This window comes from Neurospora hispaniola (genome assembly GCF_033458365.1).
Source record: "Neurospora hispaniola strain FGSC 10403 chromosome Unknown B0T23scaffold_8, whole genome shotgun sequence".
In the NCBI taxonomy this organism is placed as follows: Eukaryota; Fungi; Ascomycota; class Sordariomycetes; order Sordariales; family Sordariaceae; genus Neurospora; species Neurospora hispaniola.
Window position 1 is genome coordinate 1,932,433 of NW_026944413.1, and position 27,598 is coordinate 1,960,030.

A 27,598-nucleotide genomic window follows, 5' to 3' on the forward strand; every position below is an offset into this window, starting at 1 on the left:
TACATAGTAGAGAAGGAAGTTTGTGTATCGTAGCGATTGTTTACTGTGGAGGTACGTGGGTAGGTAAGCATGGAGCAACAAGCTTGGATAAATATGAGGAAGAAAAAGGGTAACGTGGTGAATACAAAAGCAATGATGGAATTGAAAATGCAACTAATGATAGAAAATAACCCTGAAACAAAAGAAGAAAAAAACCGACGACGTGATTCTGATAGAGTTTACAGGCATGTCTGTCTGTCTGTCTGTCTGTCTGTCTTGATAATGTTCATACATACATACCCCTTGGGATGCCTTATTACATATGGAGGCGATTTTTGGCCTCGTTCATTCATCGTTAGCACGCATTCATAGGTACCTCCCTAGCTACGTAATAACACCAACCACATAACCACAACAGCACAACATCCAAATCATCACACATTTATTCGATAAGTGTAGAACACACAAGGTAGTGTACATACGTACTTCTATCTACCTGAGCTTGAACTAGCGATTCTTTGATTCAACTGCATGTTTCACGCTGCTTGCTGATCATCAGACCGACAAGCGTCCGCCATTTCGCATTTCGCTTCACTCAGGGGCAATGGCATCCCCCACCGCCTCCTCCTGAACAAGATCATCCAACCAACCAAAACACCTCGCAGGCATCATCATCATCAACCGAAGTACACGCTAGACGACATAACATTACTTTTCATACCGCTTATTTCACAACAATTCTATCTAATGTACAACAGAGAGATATAAAGAAAACACTTTTTACCCATCCGGCTTTCTTTTCGCTTTCCTTTTTTGTTCCTCCTTCACCTCTTTTCCCTTCCACCATTCTTCTTCTACTTCATCTCCTTCTCTTTCCAAACCTAATCAAACATCTCCCCCCCACCCGCCACATCCACCCGTCCAACACTCATCAACTCCTTCTCATCCTCCACCTCATCATTGCTCAATCCCAATCCACCCGTTCCACCCTCGGCCTCTCTGCGCTCGCGCACCTGCGCACCCAAACGAAGTGCCACACGCTTAAAGTAATCTTGCATGCTCCTCTTGACATTCGGCGCCATATTTCCTTCTTGAGATTCCAAGTACTTTTCAAACACCTTGCTTTCCTCATCGGCCACCGCGAAAAGCTGGACGAAAGCGGCTTCGGCGGCCAACTTGACGGGGATGACCATGTCGCGCACCGAGGCAAAGACGGGCGGGGCGAGTAAAGCCAGATGGGGACGGACGAGGTCGGGGTTGGTGCGCGCTAAAGTACGAACAAGGACGAGGGCGAGACGGCGCGAGTCGGTCGGCTGGCCCGGTGGAAGGAGGGTGGAGATGGTGGTGAAGAGGGGTTTGGTTGCTTCGAAGGATTTGGGCACGGGGGACAGGAGGTATTTGCCGGTGGCGAGAATGAAGTTCTCGGTAATGAAGGTCTAGAGATGAATTAGTGAGGGTCCTTGCTTGCATGGGGAGGGAGATGGAAGAGGAGATGGAAGGGGAGGTGGGAAGGAAAAACAAAGACTCACGTTCTTGCTTGCCATGCCCTGGCACAAAAGCTCAGGCAAGTCATCCACCAACGAAGACTCCAAGAGGGTCTCGGGGCTCTCCAGCAAGACGGCGTTCAAAGCCAGAACGCTCGAGTTGCTAAAGTCCCTGGTCAGGACTCTGTTCTTGAGAAGCTGGGCAGCCACCTCGTCCGAGACGTTCTTGACAAGGGCACCAAACAGCTTGGCGTAGGTGATGGTCATGGTGTCGTCGCGCTCGTCCGCCTCGGTATCGATAAGACCGAGGACGGCGGTGCGAGAGCCCTCGCCCATGTTGGCGCCGGCCTTGCTGATGACCTCGTACAAGGCCTTGAGCATGGCCGTCTTGACGCCGGCGTCGGAAGTCTTGGAGCCCGTCACCAGCTCGGCAATCAAAGGATCCACGCGGGGAGTAAACTTGATAAGAGTACCCAGAGCCTTGGCGGCACGACTGCGGAGAACGTCGCTGGAGGTGTCGGCGAGCGACTTGGCGAAAGTACGCTGCAGCTGCGGCAGGAAGGGCTTGAGCGCCGTAGGCATCTTCTCGAGCAAGTTGTTGAGGGTAAGCAAAATGGCGGACTTGACCTCGGTAGAACGTTCGGAAACGACACGAATGAGCGGACCGGTAATCTGCGTGACAAACGGCTTGAGCGAGGCCTCGCTGGTCCTGTCGACAATGTCCGAGATGGCAAGGGCCGAAGCCACTCTCTGATCTGCGGAGCCGTTCATAAGACCCTGCAGGAAAATCGGGAGAATGGCGTTGATGCCCTTGGGCAGCTCGAAGCCGCGCAGGTTGACGCCGGCAACGCCGACCTGGAGGAGGGTCTGGCGCGTAGAGATGACCAGGTTCTCCATGTCTTCCTTCCTAAGTTTCTTGGTGAACTCGCTAAGCGCGCTCCAGGCAGACTTGACCACGTCCATGTCCCTATCATCGAACGAGAGCAGGAGAGAGCGGATGATGTCCTGGTTGTAGCGCGAGTAGTCCACATCGGCCGAAGCAAAGAACTTGGACAGGTGGAACGCGGTAGACGCCCTTCTGCGGTGATCGTCGTGCTTGAGAAGCTGCAGCAAGGTCTGCATAACCATATTGAGACCGTCGTACTCGTCAATGGACAGGATGACAGTGTCGAACGACTCATCAAGCTCCTCACGGAGGGTATCGTCAGTGCAGTTGATAATGTTATCCATAAGCGAGTTGATGATGCTGGGCAGGCGACGGTTCATAGCCGCGCCGGCAACCTTGGACAACGAAGCCAGCGCCTTGGCGTTGAAGGAAGAAATAGGAGGCTTGATAAGGCTGGGAATGAGGTTGGGCAGAATCATGTTGGAGCGAGTAGTCTCGGTGAGCAAGGTGAGCAGAGCCGCAAGAGCATTCTCAGCCTCCTCCTCATTGGCGAGAAGGGTGAGAAGGAAGGGCATAACCTCTTCGACAGCACGCTTGCCGAGAATCTGCTGCAAGGAATCGAAGGCCTCGGCGGCGGCTTCTCTGACATCTTCGTCGCGGTCGGTAAGCGCGGTACGCACAACCGAGATGAGCGTCTTCTCGTGATCCTCGAGGGCCTCGGGAGAGGCAGAAGCGATGAGCTCCTTGAGGGCAAGGCAGATACCCTGTCTGGCATCGACATCGCTCGAGGTCTGGAGACCTTCCTCGAGAGTGGGCAAGAGTGTCGCCAGAACGCCATCACCAGCCTTCCTTATCAGCTCGCCCAAAGCATTGCTGGCAATAATCTTGTGCTCCATGTTGGAGCTGCCGAGACGGCGGATAATGAGCTGAGTGAGAGTGGGCACAAGCTCCTTAAGAATGCGAGGACTGTGGACAAGAGCCTTCCACACACTGACAGCAGCGGAGCGGACGGCACCCGAGGTATCGCAACGGCAGATGTAGAGCGAGGACAGGACCTTGTTGCGCTTCTCCTCTCCGAGGATCTCACGGAGAGAAGCACCGGCTTCCTTGACAGTTTCGATATCCTCTTCTTCATCTTCACCATCGGTGACCTTGACACCGGTAAGGTTGAACAACAGATCACCAACGAGCTCGACAGAGCTGAGACGGATACGGTAGCTATCATCAGCGAGACCACGCTCAAGCTCGGGCAACAAGAGATCGACAGCTCTAACGGCAAAGTTCTTAACCAAGAGACGACCAGCGCGGAGGGCAGTGTCTCTGATACTCTCGACATCATCAGCAAGACCAGACAAGATAGGAGGAATGATCTTGGCCAAGTAGTTGGCGAAGCTGTTTCCGAAGCAGACGGGCAAGAAGATGAAGAGCGACATGAAACCCTCGCGAACAGCAGGCTTGGAGGATTCGACGTTCTGCAGGATGGTAGGCAGAGTCTCCTCGAGTCTGGAAGTACCCAGACCAGCGAGGACCTCGGAAAGGGCCTGTGCGGAACCAAGTCTGTCTCCGGCGCCAGTGTCGGACTTGAGGGTCTGCATAAGACCCGGAATGAGGTCCGGCAAAGCATCTTCGCCCAACTTCTCGACCAAAGATCCGAGGGCTCTAGAGGCAGTAGCGCGAGTAGTCGGCACGGGGTCGACGATAGCAATCTTAAGACCGGCAACGAGAACAGGCAAGTGAGCGACGAGATCCTTGCGCTCCGTGAGATGGGCAAGACTGCCAATGACCTGCGCAGCCTTGCGCTTGGTGTTGGAACGATCGCCAAGACCGCGCTGCAGGATACGGCTGACAAGAGCCAGCGAGGGGGCATCGAGGTAATGGACGAACTGAACCTTAATGAGGGCGTCCAAGGCTTCGTCAGTGTACTTGGTAGGGTCACTGAGAGCCTTGAGCAGGATGTCGACAAGGCTGTGAATTTCGGGGTTCTCGATAACCTCGCCGAATCTCTTCAAGCTCTTGTTGGCGGCAAGTCTAACCTCCTTGTGACTGTCGTTCAGAACGGCGGTAAGGGGAGGAATGATCTCTGGCAGACTTTGAGCCAGCTGCTGGGGATCAAGGTAGGCCATGGCACCGAGCAAGTCGCAAGCACCCTTCTTGGATCTCCACTGGTCCTCGTCAAGACCATCGAGAAGGGTAGGGAGAATCTTCTTGACACCGAAGGAGCTGAGCTTGGCAAAGCAAGACTTGGCAGCATGCAACGCGGCTTCACGGACATTCGGGTTGCTATCACCGAAGCCAGCAAGCAGTTGCGGAACGATCTGGATGACGTAGGGCTCAAAGAGTCTGCCCAGAATAGTGGACAGGAGCTCCAAAGCAATCATGGCAGACTCGCGCTGGTTGACCTCCTTCTTGTTCTCGAGGGCACTTCTGAGGGTGATCAAGATACGGTGCTCCTTGAGCGAGTTAACACCACGGCCAAGGATAAGACCAGCAAGACCGTAGGCGGCACCACGCTGGACAGCGTAATCCTTGGAAGTCATCAAAGTCTCAATGACCTGCTCAATGTACTTGTTGGACTTGTCTCCGCAGGTGCGGACAAGAGGTGGGAGACACTCGGCGATAGCATACTGGACAGTCTCAGAGGGGGTGCTCAGGGTGGCAATCAACCTGTCAATAACCACAGGGATCTTGGCATCGCCGTGCTTCAGATGGCGGGCCAGCGCACCGTACATAATGATGACAGCCTCGTTGACACGATCCGCGAAAGCAGTGCCCTTGTCGGGAGCCTCAAGGGTCTTCTCGAAAGTCTTCATGAGTTTATCGAGGATGGACTTGCCGTGAATCTCGATGGCAGTGTTGGCAGCCTCCAACATCTGGGCTCTTACGTTACCGTTCTGGTCACCCAAGGGGCCGTTGTCAATGAGGAAGGCAAAGAAAGGCTCGAGCTGGTTCTTCTGGAGCAATGGTGCAATACCCTGGAAGGCAAGGGCAAGGCCTTGTCTCGCTTCCCAGGGGTCAGAAAGGTCCTTCTTCTTGGGCATGCCAAACTCATCAAGCTCGGGAAGACGAGGCTTGGCGAGCTCAGTGTAGGACTCCCTCAGCTTCTCAAGGATGGGGTTGACGGCAGAGAGGTTTTGCCCGAGCGCCTCAGCAAGGCCCTTAGCAGCGGCACGGCGAAGCTGGCCATCCTTGCTTTCCAAGTAGGGCAGCATCTTGAAGGCAAGTTCCTCGGTGACCTGGAATTCGCTCTCCTCCCAGATATCACGACCAAGGTCAGCGTTCTCCGGGACATCGTCGTGGCAAGCAAGCCAAATCTCTTCCGAGGTGGAGAGATCACTCATGTCAACATCGGAACTGATGGCTTGCAGAGCCGCAGTGCGAACAGCGACCTGAGGCACAATGGCACCGCGGGAAAGGACGGCAATCTCCTCAGCAGAAATGTTGGGAGCGATGCAGCGGACCATGTCGGAGAAGCAGTCCTTGATGATCTTGTAGTGCTGGTTGTAGTTTTGCATCGAGGTGATCAACGTGGAAAGAATCTCAGCGCGTGGGGTGGCCTCGTCAGCATAGACATCGGTGTGGAAGGAAAGGAACTCGATGGCCAGAACGAGCGTGGCATCCTTATCATCGGCATTGGAACCGAAGCCACCCTTCTCGAGGACGAGGAGGATGAGTGGGAGCATGTAGATGAGTGAGATGACATCGAACGGGCGCTGTTCACCGGCGAACCTGAGACGATAGAGAGCACGAGTGATAAGATCGTCAAAAGGTTCCTCGGTAAGGTTCTCCGGGAGCGCGGAAACATTATGCGCCCTGAGGGTAGCGACACCAATGAAGGGGCGGATAGGGCCAACACGAGACGTGACGCACTCTGAGCAGGAGATGAAAGCCAGAGGACCGGTCTCACCGGTGATGAGAGTTGCACCAGCATCGATGACACTAAGGGTAGCCTTGACCGCGGGACCCATCCAGCGGCTGGCATCAGTGGGAGGACCAGTAGCGAGAGCCTTGACAATGCCAAAGCCACGCAAGAGGTTGGCCGCGACGTGCCTAACGCTCTCGCGGATCTCCGCTTCCTTCTTGAGCTGAGCATTGACTTTGGCGTTTTCTTCCGCTGTGAGCTTCTTTTGCACTCCCTTCTTCTGAGCAATCTGCTCACGAAGCTCCTCCTCCCACTTGAGGGTATGGTAGTTGGGATCATTCTTGTTGGGAACGACGTTCTGTTTCTTGGCCAGCACATCGACGAAGGCGGTTCCTTCAGGCGTACGGAAGATGGCCGCCTCGAGAGGGCCAACGGACTGAACCTCAGAGACCTTGAGGTTTTGTTGGATGAGGTCAACAATGCGAGGAGTCATGGTCTCAGGGGCGACGAAGACAAGCTCAGCAGCAGCATTGTATGCCGCCAGCCTGACAGCCTCGGACTTTTGCTCGTAGAGTGTCCTGTTGACGATCTCATCAAGCAAACGCTGCTCGTACTTCCTGGCAAGCTCACCAGGATCGGTCTCCACCTTCAAGCAGAGATCAATCCAGCTCGCTCTGGGGATGAGCTGCGACTTGGCGAGAACAAGCAGAGAGCACATTTGGGATTCGAGCTTGGTCTTGTCAGGCTCCGCACCAGCACGCTTCTGGTACTCTTCGGGCTTCAAGCAGATAGCCTTGAGGACGAGGTGAAGGTTGGAGGTTCCAGTCTTGGCCAAAGCCGCCGCACTTTCCTTGTCAGCTGCCTCGGTCGCCTCAATCCAGTGCCAAAGACCTTCGACAATGGTTTCGGTGAGGAGAGCTGATGGCCCCTCGGCCTTGGCGGAGGACTGAGCATAGAGGGTGGAAAGAGCGTCAATGGCGTCGCGGCGGACATCGGGGCCAGTGGCAGCCGAGCTGACCACGTAGATGAAAGCCTGAGCCCAGGCAACTCTCTCCGGGAGACCGACACCGTTGAGGAAAGGTGCAACAGCAGTCAAGGCGCTGGTCAGCCACTTGAGATCCTCATCGGCAAACTTGCCGTATATCCTGGGGTTGAACAGGTAGGATGGCTTGGGGTTAACGGCCAAGCTGTTCTTTTGGATGTTGGCCTTCTTGTAAACGGCCTCGAAGGTAGAGCTCTCCGCCCTCCGAATCAGCGACTCGACAGCGCAAAGAACAAGAGCGCCGGTAACAGTACCGTTCTGAGCAGCGGTCGCAGGGTTCGCGACAACCTCAGCAAAAGTAGTTCCCAGGGGAGTAACGATAGCCTCGGCAAACTTGATGAAGTTGGCTGGCAGCGTTTCTTGGCTCTCCTTGTTAAAGGCATACAGAATATCACCAGCGCGAAGGATCCAAGTGCGTCTGACAGGCAGCTTCTTTTCGCCTAGCCCCTTGACGTAGGCATCAGCAAGAGGCTTTGGTACCTCCTCGCCGGCATTCAAAAGATAGAATGCGCTGGCGTTGAGAGCAACAGTCTCGGCGCTCAAGGCTGCCTCGTTACCTTCCTTTCCTGTTACCAGAGGGAGGCCGTTGGCAATCTTGTTGGCAATACCCGTAGACACCACCAAGGCAACAAGCATCTCAGAGTGAAGCACTCTGTGGTCAGCAGATGCGAGCTTTCCGGTCTTTAGTGGGTTGAGAATCTCATCAGCCACCTTTTCAAGCAGGGCAACGTCCTTGCTCCGGGCAGCGAGGCCCTTGAAAACGGTGACAGCGCCGCTGCGAATGACGGCATTGGAAGATTTGACGTTGTTGAGCAGGGGCTTTACAAACCTTCCGTGCAGGGCAGCGGAAAGATCAAAGTCTTGTGGCAGGGCGCCGACAAGAGGAGTGATGAGGTCGTTGAGCACCACCTCAGGGGCTCTGAGCAGACCCTTCTCCAACGACGGGAAGACCTCCTTGTCGAGATCCTCCAGAGTGACGAAGCTCGAGAAGAAATCGGACAAAGCAGCAGCCTGGTGTGGGGGGACCTGTGTCCTGGAACCAACAATTTCGCGGGTATAAAAGGTAAAGTACTGGCTCTTGAGCTTCTCGATAATGGGGGCGGCTTCCTGTTTCCTGGAGCAGACACCAGCAATGACACCGAGCAGGACGGCATACTTGGCCGTAGGCTGGGTTCCCTTGGCAGCAAGGGCCTTGACAGCCTCCTCAATGACCGTTTCCCTGTCATCTCCAGCCGCCAGTTTCCTCAAGCCGCGGCGGGTAATGACAAGGGCGGACTTGCTGACGGTTCCCCTGGAAGTAGGCTGGCAGCACTTTTCCAGCACCTCCGCAAGGGACAGAGTAAGATCCTTTCCAAACTTGTCCCACAGGGGGGTACCGGCCAAGTTCTGAACCAACAGGCTGCACCATTCGACCAAGGTAAAGGCGCTGCCAGGCGCAATGGCACCCTTTTTGATTTCCTGACCGATGGCGGCGACCAGAGGCGTAAGAATTTCGGGCTCTCCGTTCTGGGCGAGCGCTACCAAGCATTTCTGGACGGCGGTACGGGAAGGGCGATCGTGGTAAAAGTCGTGGGTCCAGAAGAGAACCTTGAGGACGGCGAGAGTTGTTGGTCGGTCGAGGGCTGGCGGGAGAGAGGGCGCAAGAGCAGAGAGTTAGCCTGTTGATCTTTCACGTCTCAAGGTAGCTGGAAAGTATCTAGCTGCCAAAGGTGTAGTTCTCTCTCACCTTTTTGGGACAGCTTCTCCTCGATGGAGCGTAACTGGGAAATCCGCGCCGAGGTGGACGAGGAGGTCAGAGCAGCCTTTGCGGCTACGATATCAAAGTCGGCGGGCGCATTGCTGGGGGTGCTCGCGGCGGCGGGCGAGGCGGCGTCTTCAGACATGATGTCGGGTGGGTAGAGGTAAGTATTATTTGTCGAAGTCTCTATCGAGGCTTAACGGAACATGGTCGGGCAGCTCGGACTCGGGAGGGTAGATGAGTAGTAGCTCGTCGTCGAGGGTTGGCGCAGCGTAAACCTCTGTCTCGTCGTTTCCCTTGTGGTCGACACACACGACACAATGACCGGACCGGAGTTATGAACGAGTGTCGCTCCTCTTCTTTTGCTGGCCCGGTGTTGAAGTGGGTAGTCGGTACCTGACCAAAGAATGTAGAGGTAGGTGTGAGAAGGTGTGGTGGTGGTGATGGTAGAGGTAGGTAGGTAGAGGTCTGGAAGAGGCAGTTGGCAGAGCTCCAGTCTACAACCCACGACGTAGCGTAGAACTGAATGTTTTCCGTTGGTGGTGAGGCGGCTCCACGGGCAGTCCACCAAACAGTCTGCGATGCGATTGGGGATTCCACTTTTGCAGGTGGCCTGCCCCAGACAATATCGACCCCACTTCCACTTTGGCCATGGATTTGGTCTCAGCGGCAGAGTCCCCTGTCGTCCTTCCTTTTCAGCGAAGAGCTTTACTGAGTGCTAGAGCATTCCGTCCCGTCGCTTATTGCCACTATGCGACCTTCCTCTTTTGCCATCTTGTCTGTGCACCAAGACAACCAAACTGAACCAAGTCAACTGAACTTTCTTGTCAAACACACGCCGAGGTACTTGGACGGCACTGTCAGATTATCTCACTCCAACAAGTCGCGCTGTCTGAATGACGGACATAGCGGGGTCAGCTCTCTAAAAACTGCAGGCGGTCGATGTCTTTCTGCCCAGCCACTGTCAGTAACTGAAGCTCCCACAGTGGGCTGACGACAGCGGGACTGGGGAACAACCACTGAATGGGTTCAGGTTGTGGACAGTGACTGACTGTCATTCGTCGCTGTCACTTTTTCAATCAAGCACAGTCGGTACTTTGTGTCAAGTATCACAACAACCCAAGACGACAGCTTCAACGTCAGGTTGGGCTCACCACCTGAATACCACCCAATTACCAGATCACCACAGATTCGGGTTCAAGACTGAAGACTACATATATCAACAACCTCAGTTTCCCGAGTCACTCCAATACACCCCTCGCAAAAGCCAGGCCCTTGCGCAGAGCATCCATCGTCAAGGTAGAATAGAGAGAGGTACCTCATCCCGAACCAAGGCTGGGGCGACTCCGAGTCCCCAAAGCCGAAACAGCAAAGAACTAAAAGGAAACCTCCACTTGCCCAACTTGCCCCCCAGGGCTCCAGTTCTTCTCATGCCGTTGTCCTTCGGGCTCTCGCGCTACCTGACCCTTTCTCTCCTTGCATGGTAAAACCAACTACTATTTGGGCCATCTCTACGACTGTTGCATCTTTTACTATCGACCGGGTCCCTTCGGCTTACCACCACCGCCGCCTTTGATATCCAACTGAACTACCTCTACACAAACGCCTTTCCGTACCTACACCTGCCTACACCTTACAAGGAGACCCGAAAGAGACCATACCGAGTACGGCAGCATCATGGCTGGCAAGAAAAAGTCCAAGAAGCCCGCGGCCAACCCAGCCCGTGGTTTTGCTACCACGTCCCTTCCTTCCAAGCCGAGAGAGGCCGCCGAAGACGTTGCGCCACCAAAACCCAACAACAACAGCAACAACGATACCACCAAGAACAATGTCCAAGCATCCAAAGATGCCCCCGCGACCAACGGAACGACCGCTCCCACAGAGGCCGCCAAGGCTGCGCCAGAAAAGACCTTGAGCCCAGAAGAGTTCGAGCGCCAGCTGGAAGAGTCCGAGTTACAGTTGTTGGTCGAGAAATATGCGCCCAAGGTGCGCCGAGATGCGCTGCGCCAAAAGACCCGTCTCGAGACCGACAGACGTCTGCTACGAGGCCAGGCCGATTCCGTCAATGCGAAAAAGTGGCTGCCTCAAGACTTGATGGACCATGTCCTGGACCTGATCCAGGCCGAAAGTCGCTTTGCTGCTTCCAGTCTTACCTCCGAGGGCGCAACTAGCAGATTGCCCCCAGAGGAAGACCTCATCATCAAGCTATGGACCCTCCAACAGACCCTCGAGGGCGCCGATTTTCCACAAGAAAAGATCCAGCCCGCACTACAGTTTGCCTTGGACATTGCTCCCAATATTTCCTCCACAGTTAAGAGCGATTCCGTCTGGGGTCTCGACGAAGTGCTGGATTGGCTAGCCAGAGAATGTTCCAAGGAGGAGCTCCCTGATTACAGTGGTCGCGCAAAGAAGTCCCAGATAGGTACGTGGACACCAACACATCCGCATCCTCTCTCCTGTAATAGATCTAACAAACTTCCTGCTGCAGACACCCCCTCGGAAACACCTCTCCCGTCCGGCGCAGTCACCCCTCAACTTCCCGAGCTAGGCCCGCGCGGCAAGAAGGCCAAGAACAATCAAACCTCCCGGTCATCCCGAGCCCCTTCTCCGAAACGATCAAAGGTGGTTTTTGACGAGTACATTGAGCCCGATCAATTGCTCCCCTTTTACCTGGAAACCAAGACCAAACTGTTCGAAATCCAACGCCCCCGCCTGGACACCGCAAAGGGCAAGAAGGGCAAGGCCGAGGCAAACCCGAGTGATCCAGAAGAGGCCCTTCTGCTGGCCAAGATCGAGCGAGTCGAAAAGGATATCCTGTTTGACAAGTATGTTGCCGAGCAACAATGGAGAGACAAGAAGATCGATTTGGAAAAGGACTATGCGGCCAACAAGAAAAAGCAAGTGGAGGAGGAACAAGAGGAAACGCCTGCGTCAACCGAGGTGGACGATATTGCTGCTGAAGCGGAGCGCATGGCCGCAGAACTTCTTGCCGAGAACCCCGAGGATGATGACGAGGCTCTTGCCGGTCTGTTTGCCAGCCTTCCCGTAAATGAGGTTGATCCCACCACCGGAAAGACAAACACGGTCATGAATAATGCCGATGGTTCCAGGATTCAGATCAGGGACTTTGGAAAGTGGACTGGCGTGAGCCCCATGCGTGCGCTAGAGGAGGCTTGTCGGTCTAGGGACAATGCTGTCAAGATCTCGTATCATGTTTTGTCGGACGTTTCCTTTGCCAGCAGACATGCCGTCAAGATTCTCTGGTCCAAACCCCAGGAGATCCCCGCTCCTCCGGACTCGGACGATATCGAGGTCTTCACGGCGCCCACCCAGTTTGTGTTCAAGATGGTGTCCATCGCCACGCCAGATGCGAAGCAGTCCGAGGCATACATTGCTACTATCGCCTTGTTCCTCATCTTTAGCTCTTCAGCCAAGGAAGAAAAGGTGGCCATGAGGCTGCCTGTGGCCTGGAAGGATCTTTGGTCAGAAATGGCCGAAGCCCGGAAGAGCAAGGCTGACGAGGCAGACCGCGCGGTCGTGAAACACTTGCGCGATCTGGTTCGGAAGCGGATGGACCAGGAATTGGAGGATGGTGTCATCATTCAGGGTGCTTTCAAGGGTCGTGGCCAATCCCGGACTCAGACAGATTCGGAATCGGACCAGGAGCGGGCAAAGCGCAACGCCCAGGACCCCGAGTATTACCAGAGGATCTGGCTGCAAAAGGCCAGCACGCCTAGGTTCCAGCAAATGCTGGCGTCTCGCATGCAGCTTCCCATGTGGCAGTTCCGGCAACAGGTTGTCGACACTGTCGAGAGAGAACAGGTGGTGATCATTTGCGGAGAGACTGGTTGCGGAAAGAGTACACAGGTCCCCTCTTTCTTGCTGGAGGATCAGCTCATGAAGGGCAGAAACTGCAAGATTTACTGCACGGAACCTCGTCGTATTTCGGCCCTCTCTTTGGCCAAGAGAGTCAGCGAGGAAATTGGTGAGGGTAGAGGTGACCTGGGTACACCTCGGTCTCTGGTGGGTTATTCGATCCGTCTCGAGGCAAACACTTCGAGAGAAACTCGCCTTGTTTACGCTACCACGGGTATCGTCATGCGTATGTTGGAGGGATCTAATGACCTCAACGAGATCACCCATTTGGTTCTCGATGAAGTTCATGAACGTTCCATTGACAGTGATTTCCTCTTGATCGTTCTCAAGAAGTTGCTCGCTCGGAGAAAGGATCTCAAGGTGGTTCTCATGTCAGCCACGGTGGATGCCGAGCGCTTCTCCAACTACCTTGGCGGAGCGCCAGTTCTGAATGTTCCCGGCCGAACGTTCCCCGTCAAGGTGGCCTATCTGGAAGATGCCGTTGAATTGACGGGTTATACCCTCGATCAGCGGAATCCCGTCGCATCAAAGCTTACTGAGCTTGACGACGAGGCGGATGCCGAGGTTGATACGTCTTCCAAACCTGAGCTGATCCAGTCGCTCAGGAACTACTCTGCCAGAACTCGCAATACTCTGGCGCAAATGGACGAGTATCAGATCGACTTTGACCTGATTGTCCAGCTGATTTCTACGATTGCCACCCATCCGGATTATGTCGATTTCAGCAAAGCCATTCTGGTCTTCTTGCCCGGTATCGCTGAGATCCGGACACTCAACGACATGCTGCTCGGCGACAAAGCCTTTGCTGATCACTGGCTGGTCTACCCGTTGCATTCTACCATTGCTACTGAGGACCAGGAAGCCGCCTTCCTCGTTCCTCCTCCCGGTTTGAGGAAGATTGTCTTGGCTACCAACATTGCCGAGACGGGTATTACCATTCCCGATGTCACCTGTGTCATTGACACTGGCAAACATCGTGAGATGAGATTCGACGAACGGAGGCAACTGTCCCGACTTATTGATACCTTCATTTCGCGTGCCAACGCCAAGCAGCGTCGTGGTCGTGCCGGTCGTGTGCAGGAGGGTCTTTGCTTCCACATGTTCACCAAGCACCGCCATGACAACATCATGAGCGACCAGCAAACTCCCGAAATGCTGCGTCTTTCCCTGCAGGATCTTGCTATTCGCGTCAAGATTTGCAAGATTGGTGGTATTGAAGAGACTCTGGGCGAGGCGCTCGATCCACCTTCGGCAAAGAACATTCGTCGTGCCATTGATGCCCTTGTCGATGTTCGTGCCCTTACCGCCTCATCGGAGGAGCTCACGCCGCTCGGCATTCAGCTGGCCCGCTTACCGCTCGACGTGTTCCTGGGCAAGCTCATCCTTCTGGGCGCCATCTTCAAGTGTCTTGACATGGCCATTACCGTGGCCGCTATTCTTTCGTCCAAGTCCCCCTTCGTTGCGCCGTTTGGACAGCGTCAACAAGCCAACACCGTCCGCATGGGATTCCGCAAGGGTGACTCGGACCTTCTGACCGTTTACAACGCATACCAGTCTTGGAAGCGTGTGTGTCAGTCGTCGACCAGCGGTGGCGCCGAGTTCCAGTACTGCCGGAAGAACTTCCTCTCGCCCCAGACGCTGGCGAACATTGAGGATCTCAAGGGCCAACTTCTCGTGTCGGTTGCCGACTCTGGCTTCCTGCAGCTAACGACTCAAGAGAGACAGGTGCTTAACAGGCTTCGGTTTGGTGGAAAACGTCGGTACCAAGCCTTCTATGAGGTTCCTCAGCGGGTCAATATCAACAGCGACAATGAGTTGATTGCTCAGTCGGTAATCGCGTGGAGTTTCTACCCCAAGCTCCTGGTGAGGGATGTGCCCGGCAGCAAGGGCCTGCGCAACGTGGGCAACAACCAGAACATTAGCTTGCATCCTAGCAGTGTGAACAAGGGTCATAACGAGCTGCGGTGGTTGAGTTATTATAATATCATGCAAACCAAAGGGTACGTTGTATCCTTCTTTTTTCCTCTAGCCATCCTTATCAGATGCTAACTTATTGGACAACAGAAGCGTCTACAATGCCCACGAGACCACCGCCGTGGATCCATTCGCGGTTGCCCTCCTCTGCGGTGACGTCCGCGCCGACATGTACTCGGGCGTGCTTGTGCTCGACGGCAACCGCGCCCGCTTTGCCGTGTCCGACTGGAAGACGATGCTGGTGGTCAAGATGCTGAGGACCCGACTCAAGGAGGTGATGGCGCGCAGCTTCAAGAACCCCGGCAAGCTGCCGACGGCGCAGCATGAGCGCTGGCTGGAGGTTTGGCAGCGCGTCTTTACCATGGCTATGGAGCAGAGGGAGAAGGCGGCGGCTACGGCTTCGAGTGTTTCGGTTGCTGCTTAGACACAAGCCGCCAGCCAGGCTTGAGAGTGAGGGTTGAACGACCAGAAGCAGGGGAATCATGTTGCTGTCTTTTTGCTATCAGCTTGATTTGTCACACCAATTTTGGCAAAAGTATCTCGGATACCTACAAGTAGATGGGGTGGTCATACTAGAGCTCCGTTCCATATCATATGGTCATATGATGGTTGTTACTGTAAAGGTTACCCATAGAGGGAGATATGGGCCAAAAAGTCCAAGGCGCTTAAGGGGAAAAGTTGACTGGGATACTTTGATGGTTTCATACGGCTATATCTTGAGATGAGGAAAGCCTCGCTGGCTGAACCTGTCATGATGCAGGCAACGACGCTATAGAGCTATATCAAACCCAACTGAGCTATTAAGCTATACCTGATCCAAATGGGTTCTTGAGTTATATCAAATCAAATCAAACGAGGGAACCCCTCAAAGTTGTCATCGGCATGGAAGTACCCCTAGGGGTTAACATACGTTAACGAAGTGGCTACCCACGCACCTACCTCCACGCAACAAGCATACCAGGTGAACCAGACAGAGAAAAGTAACGCATTGCTCGAAATGATGAACCATTTTACTGATCGACGCACTCGTTACATATCTCCTCCTTTGACACTTTGTCTTGCTCTTGGGTATCGGTATCAACAAAGTCAGCCTCAATGATTGACATTGTGCAACCCTCCCTCCCTTCGTCCCTCCGTCCGTCCAGCTTGAGCTTCGAATTCCAGTCCGGTCGTACCTATCAAATCGGTATACATGGATAGGTCTTGCAAGTTGTCTATAAATAGCTCTCCATACTAGAGGTGGTCGGTAGAGGTATGTACACTATGTATCCGGCCCTCTTCTCCGTTTTTTTTTTTTTTTTTTTGAAAGGGGTGTCCGTCCAATCAGGGGTTTACTCGGTCTTGTTAACAACTACATGGCTTTGTGTGGTGTGATGTGGTGTATGATGATGATCTGTTGGGATGGTTATATGAAGTTGAGGACCTGAGGCCCGGTCCGGTTTTGTAGCTTGCAACAGAAGCAGGCAGTCTTTTTCTTTTTTCTTTTTCTTTTTCTTTTGTCGCAGCTGGGTGTGGTGCTGATGCTCGTGATGGTCATTCAGCTCGAGCTCGGATTTCAATTCTCAGAAGTGAAGCGAGGATAAAAGGAAAAGGATTCCATCAGTCACAGCCAGCCAGCCTTACGTACAACTACGAACAACACAGGTTCCAGTTCGCCACAAATATCCTAACGTAACTTTTACAGCAGGTCAAGGTATCCAAAGAAGCAGAGACATTGTGTAACCTCTCACCACGTAGATGGACACATATTCCAGTTGCACAGCAGCACATCAGAGAGAGGCGAAAAAGAGCCGACCGATGGGGGGACATGTTCGGTAGGTAGAGGTAGAGGTAGTACGATGATGTCGTCAGCCCAAGGGTTTTACGGCCTTGGTCTGGACCAGACGAGAGGCTTCAGAGCTGTGAGTGGCTGGCCTCATGGCCGAATCGATGGTGTTGATGATGGTGATGGTTAGATTGTTGTAGGATGGGGTAGGACGATGGGGTTGATCGGTTATTGTACCAGGCTGGGTGTGGTTGGTGGCCTTGTTCTTTCGACAATCATCAAGTCGGTCATTCGAGATCACCGAGATGATATTATAGTAGAGGCGGAGATTTGCCCATTTCATATGACGGCATGTTTTATTTGGATGTTTATCGGTATCGTTTCACAACAACAACAACATCATGAAGAAATTTGCCGCTTTTTCTCAGCCCCGGACTTGGCGCGCCTGTTCTAAATCTGCCGTTTGGGCGATCGAATCACGATTGAAGAAAAGGAAGCGAGCGAAGCCATTCATCCTTGACTGAACTGCCTTCGTTCTTCGTGCGACGGCAGCCGCGATGCAGCAGCCCAGATGCACCTGCGGGGCGCAGTTTCCCGGCAGTCCGCACAAATGGTAGGACGGAGTGAGCCGAGCCGTTCGTAGGTCGTCAGGCCGCCGCCGGGCCTCCAATTCGTTTTTCGAGTCTCACCAACCAGCCAGGTATCCAAATTCCTGGTTTTTCTCAGTTGCTTGCTGACCTTGACATATGTGTTTTCTCACCACACCCTCCCTCACTTTTGGCCACCGAGCTCCAGCTCCTCTAGGCCACCACATCGCTCGCACTACCGACCTAACTTCCAGTCTTACGTGCTGGAGGGCTGGACGGGTTTATGGTACGAACCAAGAACCGGGAAGCTAGAGGTGTCGTTTGGTCTATCGGGCACACCATCTTTTTTGTCATTTCAATCGAGAGACCGGTGGGATATGTACCACTGGATACCACTCTGTTGCGGGGGTCAAGCGGGATATCAACGGCCTTTTCTTCCAAATGGGGGGGCATCATGAAAAAAAAAAGATTGACAACGTCCCTTCGAGTCCTTCGAGTGGTAGTCCAGAAGTGGCGGGTGGGTGACAGCCAAGGACGAAAAGAGTGAAGCCATATCGACAATGGCTTGCTTGGGTTACAAGATGCTACTTGCCAAGATGCAGGATTGATGGTGTGCCTCTTCACCCCAATTGGGGGCACAGTGGATGATGGGATACAAAAACCATGGTCTGGTCTGCCGTCCTCCCCTCCCCGTTTTCTGAGAAGATGTTTCTTTTTCTTCCTCTTCTTCTTCTGTTACACACACCCGTATTTAATAGGAACGATTGTTTACGGTTGGGTTTGCTGTCCCACGAGAGGTTGCCAAGTTCCATCCTCTTCAACTCTTCCCCTCTTCTAACAACAACACTCCGAAGAAAATGGCGTATCAACCAGTTCGCCATCAGCGCGTAATAAGCGCAGACAGCCTGACTCCTCTCACAGCGGCCATAGAGCCTCAAGCAGGGGATGATAACCACAACAATCACCAGTCTATCCCATATGTCAACATCAACGACCTGCAAGCTGCTAATACCGGCGCCGTTCCTCAACAACCAGACCAGATACACCCGGTTCAACAGCCTCTATACGCCGACCAGCAGCAATTTTATGACTACCAATACAACAATGGCAACTACCAAAGCCCTCCGGTCCAACAAGTGCCCTTCGAAGGCCAATATCTCACCCAAGATGGCTTTTCTCCAAACAAACAACCAGCAACCTTCGCCGTCTCTCCCATGTCCGCTTCCCCAGCCTCCTGGGAGAAGGAACGAAAGCACACCAACCGACAGTCCAACGTGAGCACTTCCTCCTCCAAGTCCGACAGTAAGCTCTCAGCCATCTTTTCCAAAAACGGCACCTGGACCTACGAAACCATCAGCATGCTGGTCGCCCTGGGCGCTGTCGCCTCCATCATCGCCGTCCTAGCCACCTACGACGGCCAACCCCTTCCTTCTTGGCCTCACTGGATCACTCTCAACGCCGTCATTGCCATTCTAGCCACCGTCGCCACAGCCAGCATGAGTGTCCCGCTATCAAGCGGGCTGGGACAGCTGAAATGGATTCGCTTCAAGCAAGGCCGGGCTCCGCTAAGCGATATGGAGATCTACGACGACGCGAGCCGCGGCGCCCTCGGAGCCGTGAACATGCTCGTCCGCGCGCGGGGCGGATTCGCGGGTAGTTTTGGTGCCGTGGTGATGATCGTTGCGCTGTTTCTCAGCCCTTTTGCTCAGCAGATCGCTACTTTTCCCACACGGATGGTCGAGAACCCGTCCGGGGCAGTCAACTACCGCACCGAAACGTACGGCCTGGCCCTTCACGGCAAGGGAGAGCTCGGCCAGGCTTTTGTGCCCATCCTGCCCATCAAGGCGGCCGTGTATAAAGGTCTCTTCGCCGAGGACGGTAGGCCATGGATGGGTTTGCCCTTTCAATGTTCAACAGGCAACTGCACGTTCCCGCCTATCGAGACCTTAGGTGTATGCCACAAGTGCGTCGACATGTCCGAGTACATGACGCGGTACTGCCCTCCTGGTATTTCTAATCAAGACGACTGCGGCTGGCAATTACCCTCGGGCGCCGCCAAACTCAACTCCTCAGACCACGTCTTCGGAATGACCTCTCTTTTTCCCGGCTCTGCCACAGGCGACGCTACTTACAGCACCATCATGAAACTCATCTTTATGGGCACCGAAACCAACGCCACCGGCCCTGGCGTTCTCTCCCCCTGGGCAACACAATGTTCCCTAACCGTCTGCCTCCAAACTTTGACCTCCAACATCACCAACGGCTTCCTCCACGAATCCCATCTCGACGAGCCCATCACCAACGACACAGTCCCCTCTTTGTCCTCCCTCTCCAGCAGCATCAACGCCCTCGAGCCCTTGACCATCCAATCCCCCACCAACTCTTCCCTCACCTACTCCATGTCCATGCAATCCATCTTGGCCATGCAATCCTGGTTTTCCCGCTTATTCGCCAACGGCACTGCCAGCCGTAATCCCAACTACATCAACCAGACCATCTCCAAATTACCTTCTTTAAACTCCTCCCCCAACGTCGTGGTAAACCTAACGGTCGGCATCTCCTCGGGCGAAACCTTCTTCGACACGGACATCGTCCAGGCCTTTTACTGGAACTACTACGAATACCCCTCCCCTTCGTCCCCGCCCAAGGGTCTAGAAATGCTCATGTCCGACCTCGCCGTCGCTCTCACCTCTACTTTTCGAACCCTGACTGCCGTACCTATCAACGGCACCTCGCTTAGCTACGAAACCTTTGTGTCCGTGCGGTGGGGCTTCGTGGCGTTACCTGTCACGGCGGTGATTCTCGCGGCGGTGTTCTTGGGGTTGGCGGCCTGGGAGACCAAGAGAAGCGGGGCGAGCTTGTGGAAGACGAGCGCGCTGGCCATGTTGTTCCATGGCTTGGATGAGGATGCGAGGGAGCGGTTTGAGGATTTGAGGAGTTTGGAGGCCAAGAAGAGGGAGAGTAGGTATGTGAAGGTTAGGTTGAGTGCGGAGGAGGGGAGTTTGGATGGGAAGGGGGGCACGTTGAAGATTGAGAGGGGTGTTGAGTAGGGGTGGATGTGTTGGTCTGTGGGATGCTTTTGAGGTTTGATGAGGGAATTGAGCTTAAATATCGGGTGCTAATGGCATACATGATATGTGATTTTGAGTACTTCAGTACGGTGCTGGATTGTCTGCTTACAAGTTCCTTCCTATCCTCTGAAATACAGGAGGGTTAGTGGCATCTAAGTACCCCTGGTCACACTCACACCATGATCAGACCTATCTACACCTAGGGAACACATATCACATACCAAATATTCATCAAATACACTACTGCTTACTATACTTTGGTATCAAATAAGAGTGAATGAAGCATAGATTTTTCACAACCTCGAGATTTTCGCAAAACCATAAAGAAGAAGCACGAGACGAGTGCAAAATATGACCCCTTGTGCGAGACAATGACATCAATAAGAGAGACAAGCAGGAATAAACTTCCCCATTAGCATCTACTTTACCTTACCCTACCTTACCTGTGTTTTCGCCATCTGTCTGTTCCTGGTCTGGATGGAACTTGCCTTCCTACATCTGTAAAGTACCTACCTAGGTCCAAATCATCCATCCTATGAACATTTTCTTTTTGGAAACACAGTAATGCAAAACTGCACAGCGTCCAGCTATCCGCCTACGCATTCTTCGACAGAGACATTGTTGGTTGCCAGGTAAATGTATTGTATCAAATGTCCCGGGAAGTGGTAAAAGAAGTGCAAGGGGATTGGATATAGATATAGTGGTAGGTAGGTACCTCTACCTACGTAGGTATCATCGACAGAAAGGAGAAACCACGGAGCCGCACGAGCGCCGCTCGCAGTGTTCAATGCTCTCCCTCCCTCCCGCCCGTCTTTACCTACCTAAAGGCATCCTCCCCTCTCGGGATGATTTGTTGTCAAGTATTTTGTTTTGTTTTGCTTCGAAGCCAAAAAAAAAAAAAAAAGAGGTTGTCATCACTTACATACATACAGTATCTATCTATTCCAGATCCGTCCGTCACTTGGTTGTCATTGAGCCTCTCTTTTCTTCTTTCTTTTTTTTTTTCCTTTTAATCCCCCTTCAGTTCTCTGGGAGATCAAAAATACTTGATGGGAATTTATTAACCTAGAAGCACCTTACGTAGGTAGTTGATCCGTTTGGAACCCATCCGCCCGAGTTCGAGTTTATCAGCCAAGTTATTCCAGGCACTATACTACACTCGTCTGATACCTGTGCTATCCAGACGCTGTTCGTTCATCATGTCAATCAGCTCAGCTGTTGGGGTTCCCTCCCACGTCGGGCGGGTACGTGGCAGGCTATATGTATGCTATAACTGATAATTTTTTTCTGTCGCATTTCCGTAGTACTACGCAGGTACTGATGTCTAAGTAGGTAGTAGGTAAGTTGCGCTCTATAATAGGCGCGCCACTGTCACCTTTATATCAAGGTACCTAATCGACGAACAGCGGATTTGATAGACACCTACCTCTAGATGTATGCTCTAGCTAGACTGCTGTCGACGAGAATGATGTCTAATCCCAAACGCGTCCGGTAATGCATACCTCTTTCACCAAAAACTCATTTTCGTTAATAGAAACGGATGGATATTTATACTAAAACGCAACGACGATAAACATAGTCGATAAGAAATTTAGTAGTTGTTTATAAAAGGGAGGACCAAAAGGTTGATGTTGACGGACGATGTTGCGTTATTCGAGTCCATTGCCTGCCGGGTGCACAACCATACGTTGTGTTGTAACCGAAAACAGGCAACTTGCCTTGAGTACTTGGTACTGAGCTTTAGCTAATGTAAATAACGAAGCCCGTATAGCTCAGTGGTAGAGCGCATCACTCGTATTCCACATTTGCGATATGATGAGGTCCGCGGTTCAATCCCGCGTGGGGGCATTCAACAAACAACATCTTTTTTCCTCAAGTTTTGCTTCACGATGTTGATTGATGAACTCTCTTCTTTTTTCTTTTTTCTTTTTTCCACAGTTCATTCCCCAATATTTCTTTTGCTGCAATGTTCAGTCAGGTTTATGGAAGAAACAAGAGCTACCTACCTACGGTTAGTGCTGCCACGATAGACAACGGACACCATAAAGCTACGAATTCCAAAATTGTTCTGGTGGTAGATGTATAGCTTTGTCTTTCTATCTTGCCATCGTCCTCGTCCCGCGTGGTTGCAACATGCTGGAGGACCGAGGTTTATAAATAGCGATATCTTCGACCGCAAGTTAATTGTCTTTGGACTCAAGAACCATTCATTCTCTGGTGTTACCGACGACGTACTTCAACCCATATTTTCTTGTCTCTAGCTGCACAACACCTCCGGCAACCAACCGCACCTCGAAAGATACGGGCCTTCGTTGTGAATGACAGATCGAACGCGATTCAAACCCGAAATCCTCTTGTGCTTCGCTAATGCGCGGATTCTCATGTATAACCGTTTGCGGCTCAGAAACTTTTAGCGAACGCTTCGACATTGCGTACCCTTATCATCTCTCTTCACCACACACAACACACACAACACACATAACGTCAGCGGGAGGTAGTTTGATACGTCTGGATTTGACATCTCTTCGCCTAAGCCCATGGGTAACCCAAGATAACACACACACATCGGGCTTTTGCTTTAAAACCTGCTGCCTTCCATCCTCAAGCTCTGCTCTCTCTTTTTTTTGATTTTCTCCGAGCTGGCCGTTTCCACCAACAGGACCTCCAACGAGCCAGCCCTCGCCCCTCCAAACATGGGCCACCTTCCAACAACCTACTGACGACGAGATCATCCTCCGCAGTGGCCTGATCTTGTCGACCCACACCGCTTCGTCAATTTCGGGGTATCATGAAGTTGTGTCCAAGTGAGAGGTAAAACCGTGCCGTGAAGTGCCTACGTGAGCTGACATAAAAGTGGAGGAAACCTTCCAATTCCGAAAGTTTTGTTTTCCGTGCCGTCGCGTCTCTGTGCTGAAAGAGCATGAAGCCGATGGTGTATATATCGAGAACCGTGGACGCCGAGATTTTGACCGCTGCATTCGTTCGTAAAGGCATACATAAGCGTATTAAGAAGGGAATATAACAAGTTGGTAATGATGATGGCTAGTGCGAGAACCCGTTCACTGCAACATGGCCGTCACCGTTGATGTAAGCAACGTCATCACCGCTGATGTAAGTAACGACATCACCGTTGTTGTAAGCACCGCCATCAACGTTGATGTAAGCACCACTGTCACCGTTGGTCTGTTTGGCTTCCTAAGCAACAGGGGCAACGGGGGCAACGGGGGCAGCAGCGAGACCCTGACCGGGGTGGCCAGCGTTCAGGTCGTCCTGCTTAATCTCGCCGTTGGTGTGGGGCTTGTTGGGGCAGTCACGCGAGATGTGGCCGGTCTCGCTGCACTGGTAGCAGGTCTTGCCGGCAGTGTTGAGGGGACCGCCGTTGGGAGCGGTGCAATCGCGGGAGATGTGACCGAGCTTGCCGCAGGCATAGCACTTCATGGCCTGAGCCTGGCAGTCGCGGGCAAAGTGGTTGGGGCCACCGCACTTGTAGCAGGTAGCGGGGCGAGCACCGCCAGCAAAGCCACCACGTCCGAAACCGCCGAAGCCACCACGGCCAACGGGAGCACCGCGGGGGAGGCCAGTGGGAGGGTTAGGGCAGGCGCGCTGTGGGAAGAAAACATGGTCAGAGGGCCATACGAAGGATCACCAGAAATCAAGAGCTTCGTACCATGTAGTGACCGGGCTGGCCGCAGTTGTAGCAGCGGCTGGTAGAACCGGCACCGCTAATGCGGAGGGTAGGGCAGTCAGCCTGGACGTGGCCGAGACCCTGGCAGTGGTAGCACTGCTTGGCCTCGGTGCTACGAGGAAGAGGGCATTCGCTGGACTCGTGGTCTGCCGGTGGGAGGTTAGAGAATCGCGATATAAGGCCACCAATCAGGGACGGAGAAATGACGTACTGGGCTGCTTGCCTGTGTCACAGTGTTAGCTCAAGTCCGGAAGGCGGGACGGGAGGAGGGGTCGGGCTGTTTAACTTACAGTTGTAGCAGAGTCTGTGGGGGGAGGAGCAGGCCTCGGCGTGGTGGCCGAGCTCACCACACTTGTAGCACGCGCGACGAGAGAGGGAAGACATGGTGATGGTTGATGTATATATAGAGGATCTGCGAAGTTGTCATGTTAGAGAAGATCCGGCTGCCGTTAAAATAGTGCTGTGGCGGCATCTTGACAGGTCGCCTTTTGGTCGAGTTTCTGTGCCCCGCGCCCAGCCCTCATCATTGTACATAATAAGTCTCGCCGGAAGAAGGGTTCAAGTCCGAGCCGGCGCTGAACAGTGCACGCAGATGGTCGTGCCCAGTGTAGGTCGCACCACTGCCCGTCACGGTTCAGTTGCCGATTCGACGCCTGAACGGTTGGATGCGCTGAATTAATGCCGCCAACAGCCGAGGTAACCATAGCAGCTGCTCGAGACAATGCGAAGCAGGGAGCGCCAGCATTTCCCGGATCGCGAGGGCATCAAGCCTTGGGTAAGTAGCTCCAGTGACCTAGGCTTGCGCAACGCAATTCCCCTTGTCCGACTGTGGTTGTGGTGGCGTATAAAAGGCAGAAGTTCAAGCCTCAAGGTGCAGTCATGCTCGAATAAAAGGTGCTAGCCGATGATGCGATAATGCGCGGTAAAGTGGGGGTTGGACCGTTGTTTTGGTAAGCAGATGGTGCTCGCATGATTTGCGACAACAACCAGAGGGAGCGAGGGCAAAGCTGATTATGTGCGCATGTTTGTCGGCCAGTTTTCGTCTCTGATATGTCTTGTCGATGTTGTTGTTGTTGTTGTTGTCGTTGTCGTTGTCGTCGTCGTCGTCAACGTGCTTGACGAGCAGTACCACAAGGGAGGGCCGGGGGAAAACGGGGGACCTGAGACAGGGCAACCAGACTCCATGGCGGCAAGACTTGAGGACCAACTTGAAGGCACCACAACACACCGTGACGCCGTGTGATGGGATAGAAAAGAAAAGCAGCCTGAACTGACCTTTGATAAAAGAAGACAGATACCCAAACAAGAACTCGGAGACTCTCTCTGACAACCTGCAACAAAACTTCTTTTCAACTTCAACTTCTTCTTCAACCGGCTCACCAACTTCAACACCAAGAGAGAGAAACCCAAGAGAAAACCGGGAGCGAGCGTACCCTGTGCTGGTGATTATGGATCAAGGAGCGATGCTGGACGGAGGAAGGGAAAAGAAAGAGAAAGAGGGGGCGGAAAGCACGGAACACACAAGTATTGGAACGAGTAGGAGACGACGACTGGGCCACCCACGGCTGCCCGCTGCGTGCCCGGCTGGATCACCTCAGAAGACTGGATGGAGCCTCTCCAGCGCGTGCCTCATGCGCTCAGGATTCTTGGCCAGCCAGCAGCAGCAGTTGACGCCAGACAGGCACAGCAGACAGGGAACCTCACTCGAGACCTTTCCCAACTGAAAGAGACTTGAAAGGAACCTCTGCTTCTCCCCCCGCCCCCTCCTCCCAAGTCCCAACGTTACCTTGTGCGCGGGTTTAAGCAGAGCATGGGTCTCGTACCAGGCTAATGATGAATAGAGGCAAAGTATAGACGAGGTACCCAGATGCCCCCTGCCTCGAGTGGTGATTCGGTTTTGGGAAGGCGCCTCTCTCTCTCTGCCACAGGTTTCCCCGTATCTCCCCTCATGCTGACTATCTAAATTAACTGTCCAGGTTGGGGAAGCTGTGACGACTTGGTCCTCTCCTTCCTCTTCAGCGGGCGGCCGATGATTCGGAGAGATGAGTGGGCCCGAGTCTCGATTGATTAGGTTGTTCCGTTCGTCTTTCAGCTTGGTCCTCTGCAATTTCCCTTCTCTTTGTTGGTTGCCCGTCTCTTCCTCGAAAACTCAAGTATCGAATCCCCGTCGTCGTCTGAGGGGGATCAAGGAAACCTACAGCCATGAGTGGTCTATGACTGCAAAGCATGGACGCTCCCAAGCTCTTCCAGCACCGTACCCAAGTCATGGATCACGTCCACGGATGATAACCTAATCATGTTCCTTCGCTTCCTTTTAGAACAACAGTCACTGATAAACCACACGCTAAAGAAAAAACTCTACGAGTTTCTTGGCAGGCTCCACTTCTGCCTCTTTTCCCTTCGCTGCCCTGCTGCAGTGGTGGCCTCTCCAGTGACAGTGACTCGCTGCTGCTGCTGCTGCTCCGCGCGCACTGGCAGTTGGAGGTCCGGACCACTGCAGTCCTTGAAGGGAACTCGGAATCTGAGAGCTCCACTCGCCCGACATTCAGTCGCAGGAACATCCATGCCAAGCCCCATCCCATCACTTCGTCTCCAATTCCACTTCCTGTCGTCGCGTCGCATGGCACCGACGATGCCCTGCCCGGCCGGCGCCTGGAAGGTCTTTCCACCAGTCTAGCCACAGACAGCCAAGGGCGGGCATGAATCATACGCGCCCATTGCACGTAGGCTTCCATTTTCCCCGCCAGAGCCCATCCCACGTCTTTTTGTCGTGTTTGCTCGGATGGAGGGCTGCCATTGCCTGCGACTGGATGGCATGGACGGATGTCCCAAGAAAAGGAATCCAGCAGCACGTTGCTGATCACTTTCTTTCTTACGGATCATCTGGGCCTCGAGGCATGTCGACGACGGCAACAGCCCGATAGGAAACAACGGCTGGCGGCGGCAGGCAGTTTGCATGATCGCATCTTCTAGAACGGAAAAAGAGCTGATCCACTCATCTTCGAAAGGGAAATATCGATCTAACAGACATGTCGAGAGCAGCAAATCAGCAGTGAGCCCTTTCGAGTTTCAACAGATAGTACAGCACTGGCATCATACCCACGGCAATGTCATTTTTCCAAGTCGACTGATGATTCAAGACATTCACATGTTTTCGGAGCTTCAAGTGGAAAGTGGACGTGTTGGTGGTGTTGGGCTGGACTGACTCGAATGGAGACCAGTTTGCGACAACGACCGGCAACCATTCTCTCCCGTACGACCACCCACTCAACCCCGCTGCAGGTCCTTGGACAGCTGGGGAAACCATCCCTGCCAGTCTTGTCTGTGATACACTACCAAGCTCAGCTGTGTGGTGTAACCGACATGCAGGGCACTGCGGTCACAGGTCGATTGGTAATGAACTCTGTTTGGGAAGACACAAGCAAGGGAAACCCCACGGAAACTGTCCCCAGAGTGCGGCGATAGCACGGGATTCGAGGATCTGCTCATCAAGGCACAAAGAGTCTACATTACCAAGTGGGAAATGACTTTCAAAACATCGTCTCTTTGATTTCTCATCAACGCATCGGTTGCCACGTGAAAGAGTGGCTTCAAGCTTCGGCATCAGCTTCCGAGCTCTCGCCAGTTTCCCCGCGTTTTGGTACTTTGCCTG

The 27,598-nt window shown here is 53.4% G+C and overlaps 5 protein-coding genes and 1 non-coding gene across 6 annotated transcripts; 5 read left to right on the plus strand and 1 right to left on the minus strand.

Annotated features, from left to right (window-relative positions):
• Nucleotides 1–495: 495 nt before the first annotated feature.
• Nucleotides 496–9,554, minus strand: B0T23DRAFT_456603 (armadillo-type protein). Its single transcript, XM_062841265.1, has 3 exons — nt 8,977–9,554; nt 1,509–8,872; nt 496–1,415 (listed from the first exon to the last, which is right to left on the minus strand). The coding sequence occupies exons 1-3, from the start codon at nt 9,131–9,133 to the stop codon at nt 861–863; spliced, it is 8,076 nt and encodes a 2,691-aa protein (XP_062689408.1). The 5' UTR covers nt 9,134–9,554; the 3' UTR covers nt 496–860.
• Nucleotides 9,555–10,665: 1,111 nt separating this feature from the next.
• B0T23DRAFT_324440 (P-loop containing nucleoside triphosphate hydrolase protein) lies at nt 10,666–15,262 on the plus strand (the record flags this gene model as incomplete). Its single annotated transcript, XM_062835423.1, has 3 exons — nt 10,666–11,410; nt 11,477–14,864; nt 14,929–15,262. The coding sequence occupies 3 exons, from the start codon at nt 10,666–10,668 to the stop codon at nt 15,260–15,262; spliced, it is 4,467 nt and encodes a 1,488-aa protein (XP_062689409.1).
• Nucleotides 15,263–18,047: 2,785 nt separating this feature from the next.
• On the plus strand, nt 18,048–20,549 carry B0T23DRAFT_407743 (uncharacterized protein; the record flags this gene model as incomplete). The annotated part of the gene is made up of 2 exons (XM_062839213.1): nt 18,048–20,151; nt 20,536–20,549. 2 exons carry the CDS (start codon nt 18,048–18,050, stop codon nt 20,547–20,549), a joined length of 2,118 nt encoding a protein of 705 aa, XP_062689410.1.
• Nucleotides 20,550–22,022: 1,473 nt separating this feature from the next.
• On the plus strand, nt 22,023–22,109 carry B0T23DRAFT_t336. The gene has a single exon. It is a non-coding gene; the product is annotated as a tRNA-Thr (tRNA).
• Nucleotides 22,110–23,195: 1,086 nt separating this feature from the next.
• B0T23DRAFT_235243 (uncharacterized protein) lies at nt 23,196–24,185 on the plus strand. The gene has a single exon (XM_062833957.1). The coding sequence runs from the start codon at nt 23,331–23,333 to the stop codon at nt 23,970–23,972; it is 642 nt and encodes a 213-aa protein (XP_062689411.1). The 5' UTR covers nt 23,196–23,330; the 3' UTR covers nt 23,973–24,185.
• Nucleotides 24,186–24,667: 482 nt separating this feature from the next.
• Nucleotides 24,668–25,189, plus strand: B0T23DRAFT_399239 (uncharacterized protein; the record flags this gene model as incomplete). Its single annotated transcript, XM_062838406.1, has 3 exons — nt 24,668–24,721; nt 24,875–24,896; nt 24,939–25,189. The coding sequence occupies 3 exons, from the start codon at nt 24,668–24,670 to the stop codon at nt 25,187–25,189; spliced, it is 327 nt and encodes a 108-aa protein (XP_062689412.1).
• Between the last annotated feature and the right edge of the window lie 2,409 nt (nt 25,190–27,598).